Raw genomic sequence first — 19,788 nt, 5'->3', positions numbered from 1 at the left:
TTTGTAGTCTAGAGGTGTTGGCATTAAATGTCAGAAATGTATTTTTAAAATAAAATAAAATTATTTGAATAGTTTATTAGCAAATAAATTTTCTAAGTTTAAGCATAACATTTTTCCTCATGTTTCCATTCTGAAACCGTCTCTCTTTGGGGAGTTTACCAAACCAAAAACCAATCCCTCTGAGGCCAGCCCCTTCATAATCAATCTAATGAATTGCTCCCTTTCTTATAAAAGTATACAACATGAGTATGTGTATTTGTGACATTTATTCATTAACTCTGATTATATGTGACTACTGTTCCACATTCTTGATATTCTTGGCTCTCTGTAGGTGTTTTGAATATACTGAATCGTCCCTTTCATTCAGTCAGTTTTTGAACCTACAGTCTATCATACTCATCCCATTTCATTAAAAGAGTTTTTTAATTTATGCATACAGATTTCTAAATCAATTTTTACTAAGCATTACCTACAGTGTACTCCTAAACCTTCTAAATGCTACTTTTTAAACAAAGTGACTCTGACTTTCCTCTTGCTTTTTTCATTCCAACACCAGAGAACACATTTTTGTAGCCATTGTTGTTTTAAAAATAGTGTGTAGAGTACAATATACATTATACAGGTTTTAGCTACACTAAAAGCCAAGACTTTACCACTACGTAGTGTATCCCCGTAACAAAACTGCACTTGTATCCCTTAAATTTATACAAATAAAAAAAATGCAAAGTAAACACACTGTGACCCCCTAGTCTTTGGGAAATCACCAAAATGTTAAAGCAGACATTGAAAGGAATAAAGCCAAGTATACTGCTACTTGTCAATCTTTACTTTTCCCACACTTTTGACCGAGTATAGCTGTTCTTCACACAAGGCATTTAAAATATGCCAAATGAGCAAAAATACAAAAGGGTGAGGGTAAAAAGAACTGTATAGAAATCCCACATCTGCCACAGGTGATCAGCAGATGCCAGCTACTGACAGATAATATTTGTTAACAAGCAGGACAGATTCTAATTATGAGATGGCTTGTTATAAGAAAGAGAAATAGTGTAATGGTCACTGCAATGGAGGAGGGGTTTCAGGTGACAGCCCCAAGCCCGCACTCCTCCTCCAGAGCCTTGCTTTCCTGCTTCCTCCCAGACCCTGGCACTAGCCTCATTCCTTTCTTCACTGCCCTTCCAGATAATGTAGGACATGCTCCTCCAGGTGAAAATGACTTTTTGGTGAGGAGGTTGGGGTGGGCAAGGGCTCCATCACTCACAAAATCCCGAAGGTTGATCTACTTTAAAATTTTAAGTAAAACAAAGCTCCTGTTTCTAAATTGATATTTTCATGTTACTTGGCAGTAAAATCGAGTTCACCTCAACCACATCTTATAGGTGTATTCTCTTCCTTACTGATATGGTTGAGATGTTACACCACCTCCAAATCCCATGTTGAAAAGAGATCTCAGGACGAGTGCAGTGGCTCATGCCTGTAATCCCAGTACTTTGGGAGGAGGAGGTGGGTGGATCACTTGAGGCCAGGAGTTCAAGACCTGCCTGGGCAACATGGTGAAACCCTGTCTCTACAAAAAGATACAAAAATTAGCCAGGTATAGTGGCATGCACCTGTACTCCCAGCTACTCGAGAGGCTGAGGCATGAGAATCACACAAACACACAAAAAAAGAGAGATAGAGAATGATCCCCAATGTTGGAGGTGGGGCTAAGGGGAGGTGTTTGGGTCATGAGGGCGGATCCTTCATGAATGATGTGATGCAGTCCTCACTGCAATGAGTGAGTTCTCACTCTGAGTTCACAAGAGAGTTGGTTGTTTGAAGAAGCCTGGCACCTCCTTTCTCTCTTGCTCCCTCTCTTGCCATGTGACATTCGAGCTCCCCTCTTACAACTTCCACAATAAGTGGAAGCTTCCTGAGGCCCTCACCAGAAAAAGGATGCTGGTACCATGCTTGTACAGCCTGAAGAACTGTGAGCCAAAATTAATCTCTTTATAAGTCACCCAGCCTGAGGTATTCCTTTACAGCAATGCAAACAGACTAACACACTTGTCATATACCACCCCCGCACCAAAAATACCAAGACTTCCTCAACACCTATATGATGAAATGATGGCTTTGTTAAAAGAAGTTTTGCATTCTGAAGACTCATTAATCAACATATTACAGGGCAATGTGGACTGACCTACAATATTCCAAGAATGCAAATCTCCAATGCTCTCATAGTACAATCCTTTGTACCAAATTCTAACTTATATAATAGTTAATTTGTATGTCTTATCTCTCCAGCACAATATAAGGGTCAAGGATACTGTAAGTGTGGGATCATATCCTTCAAGTACTTCTTATGCATTATCCCACCTCATAAGGTAGCAAGATTAAGTTAAATTTGAACATAATTTGGGATGCACAGAGGAGCTGACCCTGGCTTCATTATAAAAGTTTACTAGAATGAGATATTACATGAAATATGTTGTAGGAAAAATGGAATCAGTAAGTCAGAGCAACTCGATAATAAAAATTTTAATTAGTGTTTATAGGCATACATTTAATTATATGTTTCTGTAAGTACTAGAATTTCTTTCCTATCTTCCATGTGGTAGTAAAGCTTCAAGTGTAAAGAGATGTATTGCAAGCTTCTTTCTGGCACTACAAAGAAGAGGGAAGTAAATCAAAAGTGCTCTTCACACCTATGTTTGTTGCGGCACAAGATTTGGAAGCAACCTGTGTCCATCAACCGATGAATGGATAAAGAAAATGTGGTACATATACACAATGGTGTACTATTCAGCCATAAAAAAGAATGAGATTCTGTCATTTGCAATAACATGGATGGAACTAGAGGTCATTATGTTAAATAAAATAAGTCAGAAATGACATCTTTTCACTTATTTGTGGGATCTAAAAATCAAAACAACTGAAGTCATGAAGACAGAAAGTAGAAGAATGTTTAATAGAGGCTGGGAGGATAGTGTGGGGGTGTTGGGAGAGGAGGTGGGGATGGTTAATGGGTACCAAAGACAAAAAAGATATATATATATATAATCTTATTCATTCTAACTGTATATTTATATATTTATATGTATAGCACATATATTAATATATAACTTTCTAACTATATATATATTAATATATAACTTTCTAACTATATATAAATATATAAATGTATTTATATAGTTATAATTTTATATAGTTAGGAAGTTATATATTACTATATGTGCTATCAAATGCTTCCTAACCATATATATAGTTAGAAATACATATATATGTCTGTAGACATACATATATGTATCTGATTATATATGTATGTATATACACATATGTAAATACATATATACATATATATATAGTCAGAAAGAATGAATAAGACCTAGTATTTGATAACACAAGAGGGAGTCTATAGTCAATAATAATTTAAATGTACTTTTACTTTTATGTATTTTAATTTTGTATTTCTATAAAATAAAAAATAATTTATATTAAATTTAATAAAAATTATTTTTAAGAAAATTTAATAAATTAATTTAATAAAATAATTTTTTATTTCCATAAAATGTGGGGGGAACAGGTAGTATTTGGTTACATGAGTAAGTTCTTTAGTGGTGATTTGTAAGATTTTGGTGCACCCATCACCCAAGTAGTATACACTGAACACAATTTGTAGTCTTTTATCCCTTACCCCCTCCCACCCTTTCCTGCCGAGTCCCCAAAGTCCGCTGTATCATTCTTATGCCTTTGCATCCTCATAGCTTAGCTTCCACTTATGAGTGAGAACATATGATGTTTCGTTTTCCATTCCTGAGTTACTTCACTTAGAATAATATTCTCTAATTCCATCCAGGTTGTTGCAAATGCCATTAATTCATTCCTTTTTATGGCTGAGTAGTATTCCATCATATATATATATATATATATATATATATACACACACACACACACATACATATATATGTGTATATATGTATTTTTTTTATTTTTTTCTTTATCCACTCATTGATTGAAGGGCATTTGGGCTGATTCCAAATTTTTTCAATTGTGAATTGTGCTGCTATGAACATGCATGTGCAAGTATCTTTTTGTATAATGACTTCTCTTCCTCTGGGTAGATACCCAGTAGTGGGATTGGTTTCGAAAATAACTAAAAGAGTATATTCGGATTTTTTGTAACAGAAAGGATAAATGCTTGGGGGGATGGATATCCCATTTTCCATGATGTGATTATTACACGTTGCATGCCTGTATCCAAACATCTCATGTACCCCAAAAATATATACACCTACCATGTACCCACAAAAATTAAAAATTTAAAAAACTGGTCACTCCATGTAACAAAAAAAAACCCTACAAAAGATGTGACTTTCTACACATTTAATAATAGGAATGTACATATTTTTGAATAGCGTACTTTCTATTCGAATACTTAGAACATGTTGTTTAGATAATGGTCACAGATGTATTTCACATACTTTTTATTCTTCAAGAAAACCACTCTTTATTCATACTAACACTGCAAAACTAAACAGACCCTAAACTATTATAAGCACTGTTTCTCAATAAGGAAAAGAAAAAGATTTTTACAGAAGACCAACACACACACACACATACACACACACAAGAATTCAATACCATTCATCTCAATTCTGTATTACTACCACTACCTATGTGAGTATGAGATGGAGTTGATCATTTACAACACCTCCACATGTCCCTTGGACAATGGCACTGCTGGCTGTCAAGCAGATTGATGGTTTTCACTGAGCAGTTCCCTGTGTAAATTTCAGAATTCACTTTAACAGTCATTTGAACTGTCACAGTATGAATTATGGACTGAAGCACATTCTGCTTTGCTATTTCCACAGAAAAGCTCCTTGTGAATATTAAATTAGATGTAGAAAAGACATTTTCAAGTCAAATACCTTAAACTACAATGCCTAGGCTTAGAATGAACATTAAAAACTATTTTGTTTCTAAGGGGGATCAGAATTTTAATTCAAATGCCTCATTTTTATTACAATAATGTACATATATATGTGGTGGCCTATATATTCATAGCTGTGAAATATTTCTTTTTCTTTTGGTAATATCTTCTTTATACTACAGGACTAAAATTCTTGGAGCCTTTGTATGGACTACTTGCGTTAAATAATGTAGGAGGATCCAAAACGAATTAAAGACATGGCTTTACCTCTAGAAAGTTATGTTATACCTTCAAAAATATAAGCATAATTATAAAACAAAATAATGGCATGTAGATTATATGAAGTAATCAGAGTGATTTCAAAATGTCATTAATAACTCTGGCACTGCATCCAATTTAGAGTCTGGTAATGAAAAAGGGGGTGACATGATACCAGACAGCCTCAGATCATGATATGACACAAGCAAAGGCACTAAAGCAGACATCAGCTTGTGAAAAGAGGGATGATTTCTGTGAATAAATACACAGATCAAATTTCAAAAAGCATTTTAGGAAGAAAAGCCAATTAATAAAGAGCTTTGAATGTTGAGTCAGCAGTTTAAATTTCAAATAATAGCATTAATGGCATACCATAGGTTTTTAAATGGGAATATGATATGGTAAAATCATGTTTAAGAAGACTATGATGAAAATGCATAGGTTGACTGAGGCTCGAGTTAAGCATTGAAGATTATTGGAGATAGGGTGCATAAAACAGACCTGGAATAATGAGCTATGCTGGCAAGTGCTGTAGTAATTTAAATAAGATAGGATGAAACTGTACCAAGAAAGAATAGGCGGAGCTCAATACCTAATTGAGGAGGGAATTTGAAAAAAATAGTACAAATCTACTGTAAGTTTTTGAAACGGAGAATTGAAATAATTATATTGATATTAATGAATTAATTGATATTAATGAATTAATGATATTAATTCACTATAATTAAAATAATTATAGTGATAATAATGGTGATAGACAAATTAAAAAGCTGTGCACTAGCTTGAGGTTATTCATATGATATGAATTACTTAGCAACCAGAAGTTGGCTATAACAGTCATGGGCTTTATATATATCTCTATCTATGTGCATATAAACAGTCATCCCTTGGTATCTAGAGGGGACTGGTTCCAGGACCCCTGGGGATACTAAAATCCACAAATGCTCAAGTCTCTGATATAAATGACATAACGTTTGCACATAACTTAATCATACCCTCCCATCAAGTATAAATCTAGATTACTTATAATAACTAGTACAATGTAAATGCTACGTAAATAATTGTAATACTGTACTGGGTTTTCATTTTTATTTTTTGTAGTAGGCTTTTAATTTTTATTTTTATTTCAATAGTTTTTGGGGCACAGGTGGTTTTTGGTTATGTGGATAAGTGTTTTAGCGGTGATTTCTGAGACTTTAATGCACCCATCACCTGAGCAGTGCACACTGTACACAATATATAGTCTTTTAACCCTCACCCTTCCTCTCGACCTTCCCCCCAAGTCTCCAAAGTCCATTATATCACTCGTAGGCCTTTGCATCCTCATAGATTAGCTTCCACTTACAAGTGAGAACACATGATGTTTGGTTTTCCATTCCTGAGTTACTTCACTTAGAATAATGGCCTCCAGCTCCATCCAAGTTGCTCCAGAAGACATTATTTTGTTCCTTGTTAAGGCTGAGTTGTATTCCATGATATATATATATATATATATATATATATATATATATATATATATGTATGTCACATTTTCTTTATCCAGTTGTTGGTTGATGGGCACTTAGGGTCAGTTCCATATATTTGCAATTACAAGTAATGCTGCTATAAATATGCATGTGCATGTGTCGTTTTCACACACATAGTGACTTCTTTTCCTTTGAGTAGGTACCCAGTATGGGATTGCTAGATCAAATGGTAGTACAACTTTTAGTTTTTCAAGGAATCTCCACACTGTTTTCCACAGTGGTTGTACTAATTTACATTCCCACCAGCAATGTAAAAGTGTTCCCTTTTCACCACATCCACGCCAACATTTATTGTTTTTTGACTTCATAATCATGGCCATTCTTGTGGGAGTGAGGTGGTATCACATTGTGGTTTTAATTTGCATTTCCCTGATAATTAGTGATGTTAAGCATTTTTTCATGTTTGCTGGCTATTTGTGCATCTTGTTTTGAGACTTGTCTATCCATGTCCTTTGCCCACTTTTTGATGGGATTATTTGTTTTTTAAAAATAATTTCCCTCCATGATTGGTTAAATCCACAGAAGCAAAACCCATGGATATGAGAAGGCTGGCTGTATATGGCTATATTAATAACCAAATTCAGGATTCTTACAAAGTCTTTATTTTTCAATTATTTATTTTGTTTGTTTGAGACAGGGTCTCGTGCTGGCATGCAATCATGTGATCACGGTTCACTGCAGCCTCGACCTCCCAAGCTGAAGCGATCTTCCTACCTCAGCCTCCCGAGAAGCTGGGATTACAGCACACACCAACACACCTGGCTAATTTTTTGTACTTTTTGTAGTGATGGAGTTTTGCCATTTTTCCCAGGCTGATCTAGAACCTGGGCTCAAGCAATCTGCCTGCCTTGGCTTCCCAGAGTGCTGGGATTATAGACATGAGCCACCCACCCAGCCCTTACAAAGTCTTAATAGAACATTAAATTGTATATTTACTTTGGGCACTTGTGGAAAAAGAAAATAAATTAGTTAGTCCAATATAGGTGAAGAGGAGAGAGTAAACATAATTCAGGTTTGTGTTTTGGTTAGAATCCTAGTGTGTTCTCCATCAAAGGACAGCCATTCTATTATAGTATCTATTGACTACATTTACATATCAGGTTCTCAACAAAGAATGTAACTTCAATCTCTTCGCATCCTTTATTATTAATCAAAGCCACGTACACTAAAAAAAAAGGTTTTTAAGGAAGATTACATGAAAGACTGAGCAGTGTACACTGTACACAATATAATATATCAATAATATAATCAATCTGTAACCTCACGTACTTTTTTTTTTTTTCCTATAGGATATACCTGAAATACAGTACTGGGTGTGTCCTGTAGATCTACTTTAAGAGAACAATTCTCTCTAGTTATATCAGCATCAGGGAGTGAGAATGTTATGAGTCTTATGAAACTTGCTATTTTATGATAGGAGAGTGGATAAGAATACTATACACTAATCAAAGATCCACAGGATAAATTTCCTTTAAATTTGAGCCCCAAGGAAAGCTGTGTTTCTTCTGAACTACTAGTTCATTTCTCATCTTATGCAACTGATCATGCCCTTATCTTTGCTCTGGCTAACCTCGCAACCCATCTCCAGTAAATACATACAAATTGGTGGAAGTCATACTATGTACCTACATACTCCTAACTTGGTTTTTTCCTTATTATCTTTTCATTCTGTTGTACTTTCTGTTTATTCTATGCTATTGCATGAATTTCTGTGAACCACTGCAAATCTTTAGAACAGGCAAAACATACTAATAAGTAGGCGTAAGTGTTAAGCCCTTAATCAAGTAACTTCACTTTATGATATGTAAATTTGATAACATCCCTGCATAGTGTTTTCATTATCCCAGTACAGTGTTGAGAAAAAAATCAATTTCACACTAGTACAAATACTTCAGGAGATAGAAGCATAAATAGGAAATCTTAAAGTCTTACTGAGAAAAATATTGAAAAATAAAACACATAGCTATAAAAAATAATAATAATTGTGGATTAACTAAAGTAGCAAATAAATGGATGACCCTGTCCAAAGCATTCAAAATGGACATTTTAAAACGTCTTAGTAAGTTAACTATTTGATCTTACATGATGCCTTTTTGATTGATATATGCTCATGATTCATTTATTATTCACTTGCTTTTTCATATTATCCATTGTGCTGTTTTTATTTTGTTCCTGGGATACTGTTTTTATTTTGTTTCTGGGATACTAACTACCTTTACCCTATTTCAGTCAATCAATCAATAATAATCTATACCCCCATACACACACAAATAAAACCATTGCCTTAGTTTGTTTTGCTGATTTTCCATGTCATTCTACTTTCTCCAGACTGTCAAAAGAACCATGCTCTACATCTAGAGGCAAAAGGGGTTTTTCTTTCAGAAAGTATGACCAACTTCAAAAATTCCTTAACACTTATTTTAATCAAGTCACTATAACACTGGCCTATGGGGATGCAAGAGCTGTATGACATTTCTGACTTCAAAAGCCTTTAAATTTGTTTGAATTTTGTTCTTCCCATTATTTAAATAGCATTAAATCACATTTGTGTATGTTGTAAACATAGTGAATAGGCATAATAATTAGATTCTAGTTACCTCTTACAGGTTATGTGACTTTGAACAAGTGATATATTTCTGTACCTTGGTTGATTCATTTGTAAAATGTGAAAAATAACGGAATTTCTCAGAATTGGTATAAAGATTAAATAAAGTAATACATAATACATGTAACATGCTTAGAAAAATGTTTGACACATGCTAAGTAGTTGGTAAATGTTCTCTGATGCTGTGATAAATACTATATTCAATATTATCATACATTTTCACCTTATCTTCTGCATTTTTATTGGAAATAGATGAAATAGCACATAAACTCTTTTGAGCAGAGAAAGGTAAGAAATGGAAACAAAATACTGACAGCTTCCATCTATAATTTGCCAATGTAATCACCACATGGTTTGGCAGTGACAGAAGTCGTTACCATCACTCCTTAATGGAACCTGTGCAGCTTGCTGATCACCCTATCTGATCCCTAGGGGACAGAGTAGTATTTCAGTTTTTGACAGACTTGAGACAGCAGACTGTCCATTATTAAACCAGACATCTGGACCCTGTTGTTAACAACTAGTTGTGTATAATATGTGGACAATCTACAAGTTTTCCCACAGGGAGTTAAATGAGGTTGAAATGTGTTAATCCACTTTTATCCCTATTCACACAGTGATTTACAAGATGGCTAAGTGTACCCTTGTAATAACAATTCATCATTATGATTCTGTGTAAGTCCAGTGCAAGAAAGCCAGGAACAACCAGTTCACTGTTTCTTAGATTTACTGTTTTCTGGCTTTACATGCAAAGTCCATTTCTTACCCATATTTACATACTGTGAAAATTGGAAATAATACAACTCTGAATTCAAGGAATGTGTACACAGAGGGATATGATTCTCACCCTTTAAAGCCGTGGCATAATTGCAGTAGTGCTAAGACTACTAAAGCACTGATTGGAAGAGAGGTACAGCTAAGACTCTAAAGAGGAAAGGGGTCAAAGAGTTGGAGATGTGTTGCCAGGCAATTGTCCCCTACACATCAGCCATGCTTGACAATTGGGTTCTGTTTCTGTTTTCCTTCACTGCTTCTATTTCTCAGAAAAGACTAAGATAAATACGTTCAATCTAAGGCAAAATTGTGGAGAGAAATCTCACTGTCCTTAGTCTCCCTCTTTTGCTGATTATCTTCTGCCTCACATCCAAGAGCATATTTTTCTCTCTTCCAGGCAACTAGGGCTTTCCAGGTTCTCAACTCTTTACCTCCAAACTCCAAAGCCATCTCCACTTCCCAGTCAAGAGAGACAAATAAGTCTAATATCACTGAACTAATTTATTTCATTTACGTTAATGATTTATTTTTTCATGTATATGCAGTGGTTCCTCCTTAATCTGAAATTATACTACATGTAAGACTTCATGTATGAGTCAGCTTGTTCTAGTTGTACCTAGTTATTAAGGAGTCAGGGTCAGAAATTTCTAATTCACTCCTCTGCTTTTATATGACCAGCTACAGAGAATCCAACATCATTTCATGGTGTTTTCTGGCCTCCATGGAGCCTAGTTTTCTATTCATCTGCTGCAAGCATGTACATGATCACTCTTCTACATGAGAGGTATGCAATGAAATATCCCAGTGTCTTAGGGTCCGCCAATACCGAATTTTCTGGGACAAATTGTGAAGCCAAATACACATAAACAAAGCTGTAAGCTGGAGAGATGGAGGTGGTTGGCTGCAAGGCATGCAAAGGAACCACAGCTCCTAAGAGCAAAAAGTTTTTGTTTTTATTACATGAGCGCTTAATTAAGAAAACTACAGTGACAAAACACATAATATCAGAAAAGTTGTCACTATCAGTGATTGTTTTAGGCAACAAAAAACTAATGATGTAGTTTGGTTGACGAAGTAAAACATGGTTATGATGTGTGGTGAATTTCTTGGTTTCTATGTTATGGAGCACAACAATAGAAATACATTTATATTAGATATCCATACTTGATATGGATCACACTGCATGTTTGACAGATTAACAGTGTTCTATATTTTATTTAATTGCAAGAGTAAAACAGTATCTATGCTCAATATTGACAATTTGTTCATAAAATTTGGTCATTTGCTGATACCTTTAAAATTTCACACACCACCAGCACTTCTACTTCTAAAGAATTTTCTGGCCTTGCTTATCCATCTCTACTCTACACAGGCAGAAATCTCAAGATGAGAAGGGACTTAAAGTCCCCCACCTTTACTTGTATCCTACCATCTACAACCTCACCCAACCAATTTTGACTTTGTACTGTGTATGAAATTGTGTCAGTGCTCCAGGCCCATCCTTCTCTTCTATAAGTGATTTTCTCCATAGCTATGGATAGCTTCAGTAACAAGCCACATGTAAAGCCTAGTTTGGTCTCTTGAACTCCAGACCCATACTTCCAAATGCCTCCTGACTCTCCTCAGTTCCTTGAAAATGCCTTGCTCTCTCCCAGCACTGGCCTTTTAGGCAAGCTGCTCCTTAGCCTGAAATATTCTTTTCCCATTTAATCTACCAACATCTTCTCATCCTTAGACCTCAATCTCAACACAGATTTCTTTGAAAACTTTCCCCAGACCACTATTTCATCTGCCAGACTAGGCTCATCTTCAATCATGCTCTCTCATAACATTGTGCCATTCTCCTTTATAGCCTAGCACAACTGTAATTAAGTTCGCATATGTATTTTTAAATCTAATATCGGTTTCCACTACTGTAAAATCATTTACATCTGAACTAGGTCTATTTTGCTCACAATTTTATCCCTAGAGCTTAGTGTGCTTCTTGATAATTAGTAGGGTGTTTAATGTCTGTGAAAGAATGATGTCAATGCTATTAAGGGTTTCTGCAGGCTATCATTTAAATTTTGAAATGATAAAGACCAATATATCCACAACTGTCAGAAGTTTCTGTAGGGAGATGTTATTTAGCAAAAACAGAATTGGCTTTACTGATACGGTGATTATTTTAAACCACTTATTATGAGGGTGTTTCACCAATTTTATAGCCATCTTACCAATTCTCTGACCCTATATGTTAGCCTACTTCCTTTTTTTAGAATTGCCACATAAAATTACAAAACAATGTAAAAGATAAATTGCCCCATACTGCATTTTTATTCCTAAATATTTTATCTTAAAGTCTTATTTCTTTGGTAATATGTCTGACATTCATATCCATCCTAATTTCAAAAAGAAGTTGAGCAGATGACTATAACATATTGTTACCAGTATGGATACAGTTTATCCTATTTACTATCTCACAATGTTTAGATAGATGTCTGTTACTTAAATTACAATTCAATTGCTAATGATTAAGATTCTGTGAAAAGGATTTTTTTCTATGACCCATTAAAAAAAATCCCATATCCAATCAAGGATTGTGAAAGATTAAAAATAATTGTCTTTCTGGATAATTATTTATTGTTTTGATTGCTTTTGCAGAGAAAATTTTAATTCCAAATTTAAAACTCAGACATCTCGATGAAGGATACCACTAAACATTAAATATTGCTCAGAAAAAGGCCAAGTGAACTTAATTTCAAATTGTAAGTATATAAAGCAACTGGTTACCGTTTTACTGTAAAAAATATTGCTTTTTGCTTTATTTTCTAAAGACAACTTAGACAAGCATGGTGCATAATAAATAATATGACATAGGCAATACATAAATACTCTAATAAAAACAGATGAACCATCAATGACAAAAGGATCAATTGCTGTGATCTCAATGTTGGTGTCCCCACGAAATTCATATATTGGAACATAATACCGAATGTGACAGTATTCAGTGGAGCCCCAGGGAAATGATTAAGTCACTCACAGAAGTACTACTAATACATAACCAAATGCAGAAAGTGGCTATACGATAGCTGTTAAATTAAATCAAACTTTAAAAATAAAGTATCAGTAATTTGAAAAGTCACATTTCAATTTTATTTATAAGAATTGGTTAAAAGAAAAGAACCTTGTGTGTTTTATATAAAATATTGATGTCTGAATTCTTAGTAGTGATTGAAAAACAATAATTATTAAATAATACATTTTTCTCTACATTTTGTGTATTACACTATATATATTCAAAGTCTATTTTTTATACCATTATCTGTTTAAGTTTCTAATTTTCTATTGCCTTATTTGTGGATATTTTTCTTAATAAAGTCGATATTGATAAGAAACACAGGATTGTCTAAACTCTCTTTCTAAAGTAAATGCTTAAATCATTTTTGTAGATATTGTGTATGCATAGTTGATGCCACTATCGATTAAAGAGTAAAAATAATGTGTCATTCATTTTAATGGCACTAAAAAATTTAAAATTGTCTTTACTAACCTGAACTTAAAATTTATAATAAATATTTTATAATAAATGGCTGCTTTTCAAAACAATATATAATTTATTATGGGAGATAAAGTTAGTAATTTATAAAATGTTTAATATGTCAATACGAAACCCATTCTCACAATTGAATTTGATTATGTAAAGCAATATATTTTGCAGTGTATATCTAAAATTACACATATTCCAAATGCTGTTGAAATATTTTTCTGTTTTTGTAAATACCTCTTAAACTGTTAATGGATTGACTTGTACTATGTTCAAATCCTTTAATGTTTTAACAACTACAATGCATTAGTTGACTTCCTTGAATTACTTCTAAAGGCCACCTATAAAATACAAAAGGTATACATGATTATTGGATTTGAAACAAGTGACCTGATTTTTGATAACTAGAATGGTCTTAATTAAATAAATGACCTTCTCTTCTATGGCTACAACTGAGGATTTTCCATTAACAGTAATTGGAATTGTGACAATTTATTCACATTAAGTGTGTTGTGTTCCAAAGTTTAAAATTACTAAATCATGATGAAACAGGAGAAGACTTGTATAACTGGCTGATGACTTTTAAAACCTGTAACTTATCAGTCTTTAACTGCAGGAGAATACTCTAAATCTTTACTGTTTTGTGAATCATAGAAATATTAAAACAGAAAATAGGCTTGGAGCAGTGGCTCCCACCTATAATCCCAGCACTTTGGGAGTCCAAGGCAGGAAGATGGCTTGGTGCCAGAAGTTGAATATTGAATGTTGAATGCCTTGAGCTATCTCTAATATGTGATTTCAACTACTTTATTTTCAAGCAAATGCTGAATATCCTTTCTACAAATGGTGCAGAATCTTCTTGACAGTATTAAAATGGAAATTCTATAAGGACATCATCATAACATAAACAATACTGTCAATATTCTGAGGTGAATTAACCTCTTATCATATCTGTGACCCCCTCCAGACTGAGCGCTATTTCATATTCTTTTCCATATTTGTCCCAAAACCTAACTTAATGGGGCCCTGAGACATAGCAAACATTCAAATATTAGCTGAATGAATGAATGGCCATTAAAGACATATCATACAAACCACTTGAATTAGATTTTTGTTTTTTGCTCAGGATGTCAAACAAGTAAGTGTGCATCATATATACAAAAGACATCCCTACACATAAGCAATATTCTCATTTAGCAACTCAAATTTATTTCATGGCCTCACAGAAGTAGTGTTATCCATGTGCTAAATTCTCTGCACTGCTGTGTCTAACCCTATTCCCATATGTCCTACTCAGAAAAGGATATCAGAGTGCAAATGAGAGAGAAGCAATTATCTAAGGATGGCGTAAAGATAATACAAAGACATATCTATTATTACATATATTATAATATATATTATTAATCACATATTTGTAATATATGATGCATTACATAATATACAATTTTACCATACAATATACAATATTTTATAATACATATATTACAAAAGCAATGCATATCTGTTACATATACACTATATACATTACATGTACATTATGCCAGTGTATGTGTATGTGTTTTTACCTACACAAAAGGTGGCACAATATAAATTTAGATGACCTACTTATCCAAAGTTGATTCACAGAAAATCTATGGTATGGAATACACATTTCCTACACCTAATAGGCCCATCAATATTATGTCTTTAACAACACCCATTTGAGCATCTATCATATGCTTCATTCATTTTCATGTGCCAGTCAACTATGACCTAAGATGGAGTTTGAAATTCTTACAGTGAGGAACAAGGTAGAAAGTGTTTATACTCCTACATTTGGAACACAATTCCCCCATCATTACAAGGATGTGGCTCTCTACATCCAGAAAACAGCTATCTTGATGCAGATTCTCCCAGAAGGTAAGCTTGAGATAGGATTGCAGCAGAAGCAGTTCATTTGGGAATTGATCACAGATAAAATACCAGTAGGGGAGAAGAGAGACAGAAGCCAATAAAGCTTTCAGTATTAAGCCAGTTATCACTGTGGGCAAGTGGAGCTCAGTCCCTTTGGACACAGTGTAGAACATGCTTCAGAATTCTCCAAGCTAAGGAGCAAGGAAGCAAAAGTATTGATTCAGAAACAGCCTATTTACTCAGTGACACTCCAGCTTGTTCTCCAAGCAGGACTTGGATGCACCTGAGGTTGGTGGTGGGGAGAAAACCTCATGCAGGAGGTGTTCAAAGAAAGTTGCTTTGAGAATATGGGCAGAGCACTAAATGTATCTGTTGTTGGAAATCATCTACCTACTCCTACATGGAAGAGGGCTTCCTCCTCAACTCTATAGGAATTGAGTCCAAGAAGATAACTGAGTAGAATAAGATTGCTATCCAGGCGTAATTGCAAAGAGGAATTTGTCACCATATTATAGACAAGGAAGATGACTTTACCTACCACATATTAGCTTAGGAGTCTGAAAAGGGGAAAAAAAAGGATTGCAAAGGGCAAATCAGAAGTGAAGAAGGGAACTAATATTTAATGAGCACCTAAACTATGCTAGGTGCTGTAAATTATTCTTATAAGTTCAAATAAATTAAGTGAAAAGAACTTAAGAATTTCTTGAGGGATTTGAATAATAATAAACTGAACTGAAGAGTTATCTTTACACTGATAAGATATAATATCCAAGACAAGTATTTAATTTACCAAAATTTCAGTTTCCTTGTGCCTAACATAATTGCCTGCTATTCAGAGTTTGTCTGAGGATTAACTAAGAAAGAACATACCGCACAGTTAAAAGAACTTGGGAGTACTTAGTTCCAACTAAATGTTAGTTCTGTGCCTCTCCATCCTTCCTCTTGTCACAGTTTTATAAGGTAGACAGTATAATTCCCATTATAAAAAATAATATTGCTGAATCTCATAATGGCTGAATGACTTTACCAAGGCCAGTCAGCTAGTGAAGGAAACAGCCAAGGACTGAATCTGGGTTTCTCTGATTCCAAGTATCTTGCCTTCAAAGATTAACAACAAATGGAACCAAAACCAAAGAATAGTTTTCCATGAAGCCACAAAAGTAGCCAAATCCTTAAAAATGGTTGAATGATTGTTTTAAATGTTTAATAACTTATTTTAGTAGTAAATGTGGCCTGCTTTTTAAGTTAAAGTTGGGCTAGCATAACCTTTTAATAGAACATAAAATTTTAACCATTCTGCAAAACTTTTTTAATATGGCACTGATCCATTTACGCAGTGTTCAACTAACCAAAATTCTTAATTACTAAAATATTTCTGCAGCATCCTTAGAAAAATGAGGGCAACCACATGAAAATTAACATATTGGATATGATATTTAAAACAAACAAACAAACAACAATACCATCACTATAACCAAAGTATGTGCTTTATGTGTTTAATCTATCTCACACTTTCTACAAAGAGGATTTCTATTCTATATAATGATCCTGAGGTCCTGAACTAAATATACATTCAGTCACTAGGAACACCATGCTACACTTACTAAGCCATTTAACCAGGCTAATGCAGTTTATCTAAATGTCAATTTGTATTACAAATTCACTTAAAAATTATTTTCTTTATCTTCAGTTTACTCAAACACTTTACAAGAATACTGAGAAATTGGTATTACTTCTTTAAATTTTTAGCCAATATGTGTGGTTTTGCCTAAAAAAGAGATTGAACCAAAATATCCTCTACAAAACATCCATCTCCTTTCAAATTACTAATATGAGACCAAACAAGATGCCCATAATTGATGCTCAAGATAAAATCCTCAGTGTGTAGAGACAGGAGTTGGTATTGGGAGCTGAAAAGGTGAAGAAAAGAAATAGAGTGTATTGGTCAGTGGTGAATGAGGAGGGGATTTTGGATTTGACCAATAATGGATCTTTTATATAACTAAAATAGCACATCAATACTAAACTAAACTTCAATGAAACATTTCAATTGAGTTGAGAACCTAGTTAGTATACATGTATTATTTTAAAACAAAGAAATGTGGCATGTGATATATGGGATGACTATTCCAGAAAATACTAAATTCGCTGAAATACAAAATGTGCTTGAGACAGAAATAGACAGAGGAATTTCAGAAGTTTGTGCAAAGCAGTAATGCTATAAATAAAACACATGAACAATATTTTGCTAACAATAAATATTCTAGTTTTGAAACTTAATTTTAATTTTGAGACATATATTCTGTTTCAGTTAAAAATATATACTAGTTATGAAAAGGTTGTATCATGTTATACAAACATCATTATTCATAATGGTCAGAGTCACCTGTTCAAAGTGAGTATATTGTATTAAAAAGGTTGTCATTTTCACTAACTACCTGTTACATATTTAAACCAATTGTCTACTTAAAACTCCAAAATGTTTAAACAGCATAAAATTTCCAGTGCCAAGTAGATACCTACTCAAGACAACACAGACAAGGAGGAGGTAAATAGACTCAGGAGATTTTAAGTTTCTAATGTGCTTTTTCAAACAACTTGCATGCAATTTTGAGTTTGATTAACCACACCTAAGGAAAAAATGCAAATTTTCTGGAACTGATATTGCATACCATTTGGGTGTATTGTACCTCTGATACCAGCCTTATACACATCCTAGAAAAGCACAGATAGACAAAAGAATAAGCACCAAATGAATGCAATAAATACCTTGCAAGAATAAGAAAAGTGTAAAGAAAAAGAGTTCTTTATCTATAGCAACAGTTATATAGAGTCAAAATGGAGAGACAAATCAGAGTCTCTTTTACTCCCTCCCCCAGCCTAGTCTCCCTCTCTGGCTCCGTTTTCCTTTTCTCCCTCCTTTCCCCACTTCGGCCCTCCCATTTCCGTCTCTTTTTCAGCAATATTTACAGAACAATCCTCCACCACACCACTCACCTGTCGTCGTTTTGCCATCCTTGGTCCCCTAGCAGCAAATCTCGAAACCTGTACCTGGGAGGCAGAGGGGGCACTTCGCTCTCCAAATCAACCATCCTTCCTCAAAGAGTGGGAAACATCAAACAACAAATGGAGGAGAGGAGGGAGAAAGAAAGAAAATATTGCGGAGTAGAGGGAGAGGACTAACAAGACGCTGTGGCCGAGAGAGGGATGGGAGAAGGGGAAGGGGACAGGGAGGGGGAGGGGGTCGGCTTGGAGCCGGAAGCTAAGGCTTGAAAGGGGGCTGGCTCCTCTTTCCCGAGGGTGTAATGGGGATGATGCAAACCCAACCCAGGAGCAAAAGTCTGGCTCTGACAAGAATCAACGCTGCCAAGGAACCGCCCCCAGGCTCGGCACCGCCTCTGGTCCCCAGGACTAGGGGGAGGCGGGTATAAAAAGTTACTTCGCCGAAAAAGACGCGCGGTGCCTAGAAAGAGGGGAGAGGGGTGGGAGTGAGCGCCGCTTGATGGTGAAGCACTTTCCTTAAAGGCAGTTGCCAGATCCTCCCAGAGGGCAGCCTCCCGGCTACTGTTCTCGGGCGGGCTTGCATCCGGCACAGCCCTGAGCTGGCGGGAATCGGGGGCGGTGGGTTTCGGCCCCAGACGCGGCCAACCCGGCTCTCCCCGCAATCTCCCTGTGGAGATGGAGCTGGAGGCCCAGCCAATGAGACTCCCCCTCATTAGCATAGCACAGTGACGGCACGGGGGTGCCTTGGGGACAACCAATGGGGGCGAGCTAATTAGCGGATTGCGGGGCTCCAGACCCTTCTCTGGGAGGAGGGGGGCCAGGGTGCTTGCAGTGTTCCACTATGCCACCAGCTCCCTCGCTTTGATTGCCTTCAGTCCAGGTGGGCGGGATGAAAAAAATTGCACGTTTCTGGAAAGGGAATCCCCACTCTCAGCCCCAGGAAAATCCCATTTTTTTCTCACATTCTGAAAGAAGGGAGGTGTTTCCCTGAACTCGGGGAAAAAGAAGGGCCACCTTAGGCCGCTGAAGAGAAGCATTTAGATGACAGGGAAAGCACATGGAAACGCACTGAGGATTTTACAGTGGTGAGTTGCTGTTACTGCTGTCGCTGCTACTAGCAGCGTTGTGGGCTTCCAGGTGGCCTGGCCTCAGCTTTCGGTCCCCTCCTATTAGTGGTTCACACGGAGGAAGAAGTGAGCCCGAGAGACCAGGGTCTGTTTTTCAGTAAGAACCACTGCTTACATGAACCCTGCTACACAAGCTATGGTTCTATTTGCGCTTACCGTTC

At 35.5% G+C, this 19,788-nt stretch overlaps 1 protein-coding gene across 4 annotated transcripts in view; it reads right to left on the bottom strand.

The window, feature by feature from the left end:
* KCNT2 (potassium sodium-activated channel subfamily T member 2) overlaps positions 1–19,175 on the bottom strand; it is a 390,920-nt gene extending 371,745 nt beyond the window's left edge. For 2 of the 4 annotated variants that reach the window (XM_008974047.5, XM_003820605.5), the window contains exon 1: positions 18,495–19,175. In XM_008974047.5, coding sequence (XP_008972295.3) covers positions 18,495–18,589 — 95 coding nt within the window. In that variant the 5' untranslated portion in view covers positions 18,590–19,175. The remainder of the gene's footprint in view (positions 1–18,494) is intronic. The other 2 variants (XM_003820604.5, XM_008974048.5) reach the window with 1 other exon arrangement.
* Between the last annotated feature and the right edge of the window lie 613 nt (positions 19,176–19,788).

This window comes from Pan paniscus, chromosome 1 (assembly GCF_029289425.2).
Source record: "Pan paniscus chromosome 1, NHGRI_mPanPan1-v2.0_pri, whole genome shotgun sequence".
Lineage (NCBI taxonomy): Eukaryota > Metazoa > Chordata > Mammalia > Primates > Hominidae > Pan > Pan paniscus.
This window is presented reverse-complemented; position numbering and strand designations above follow the sequence as displayed.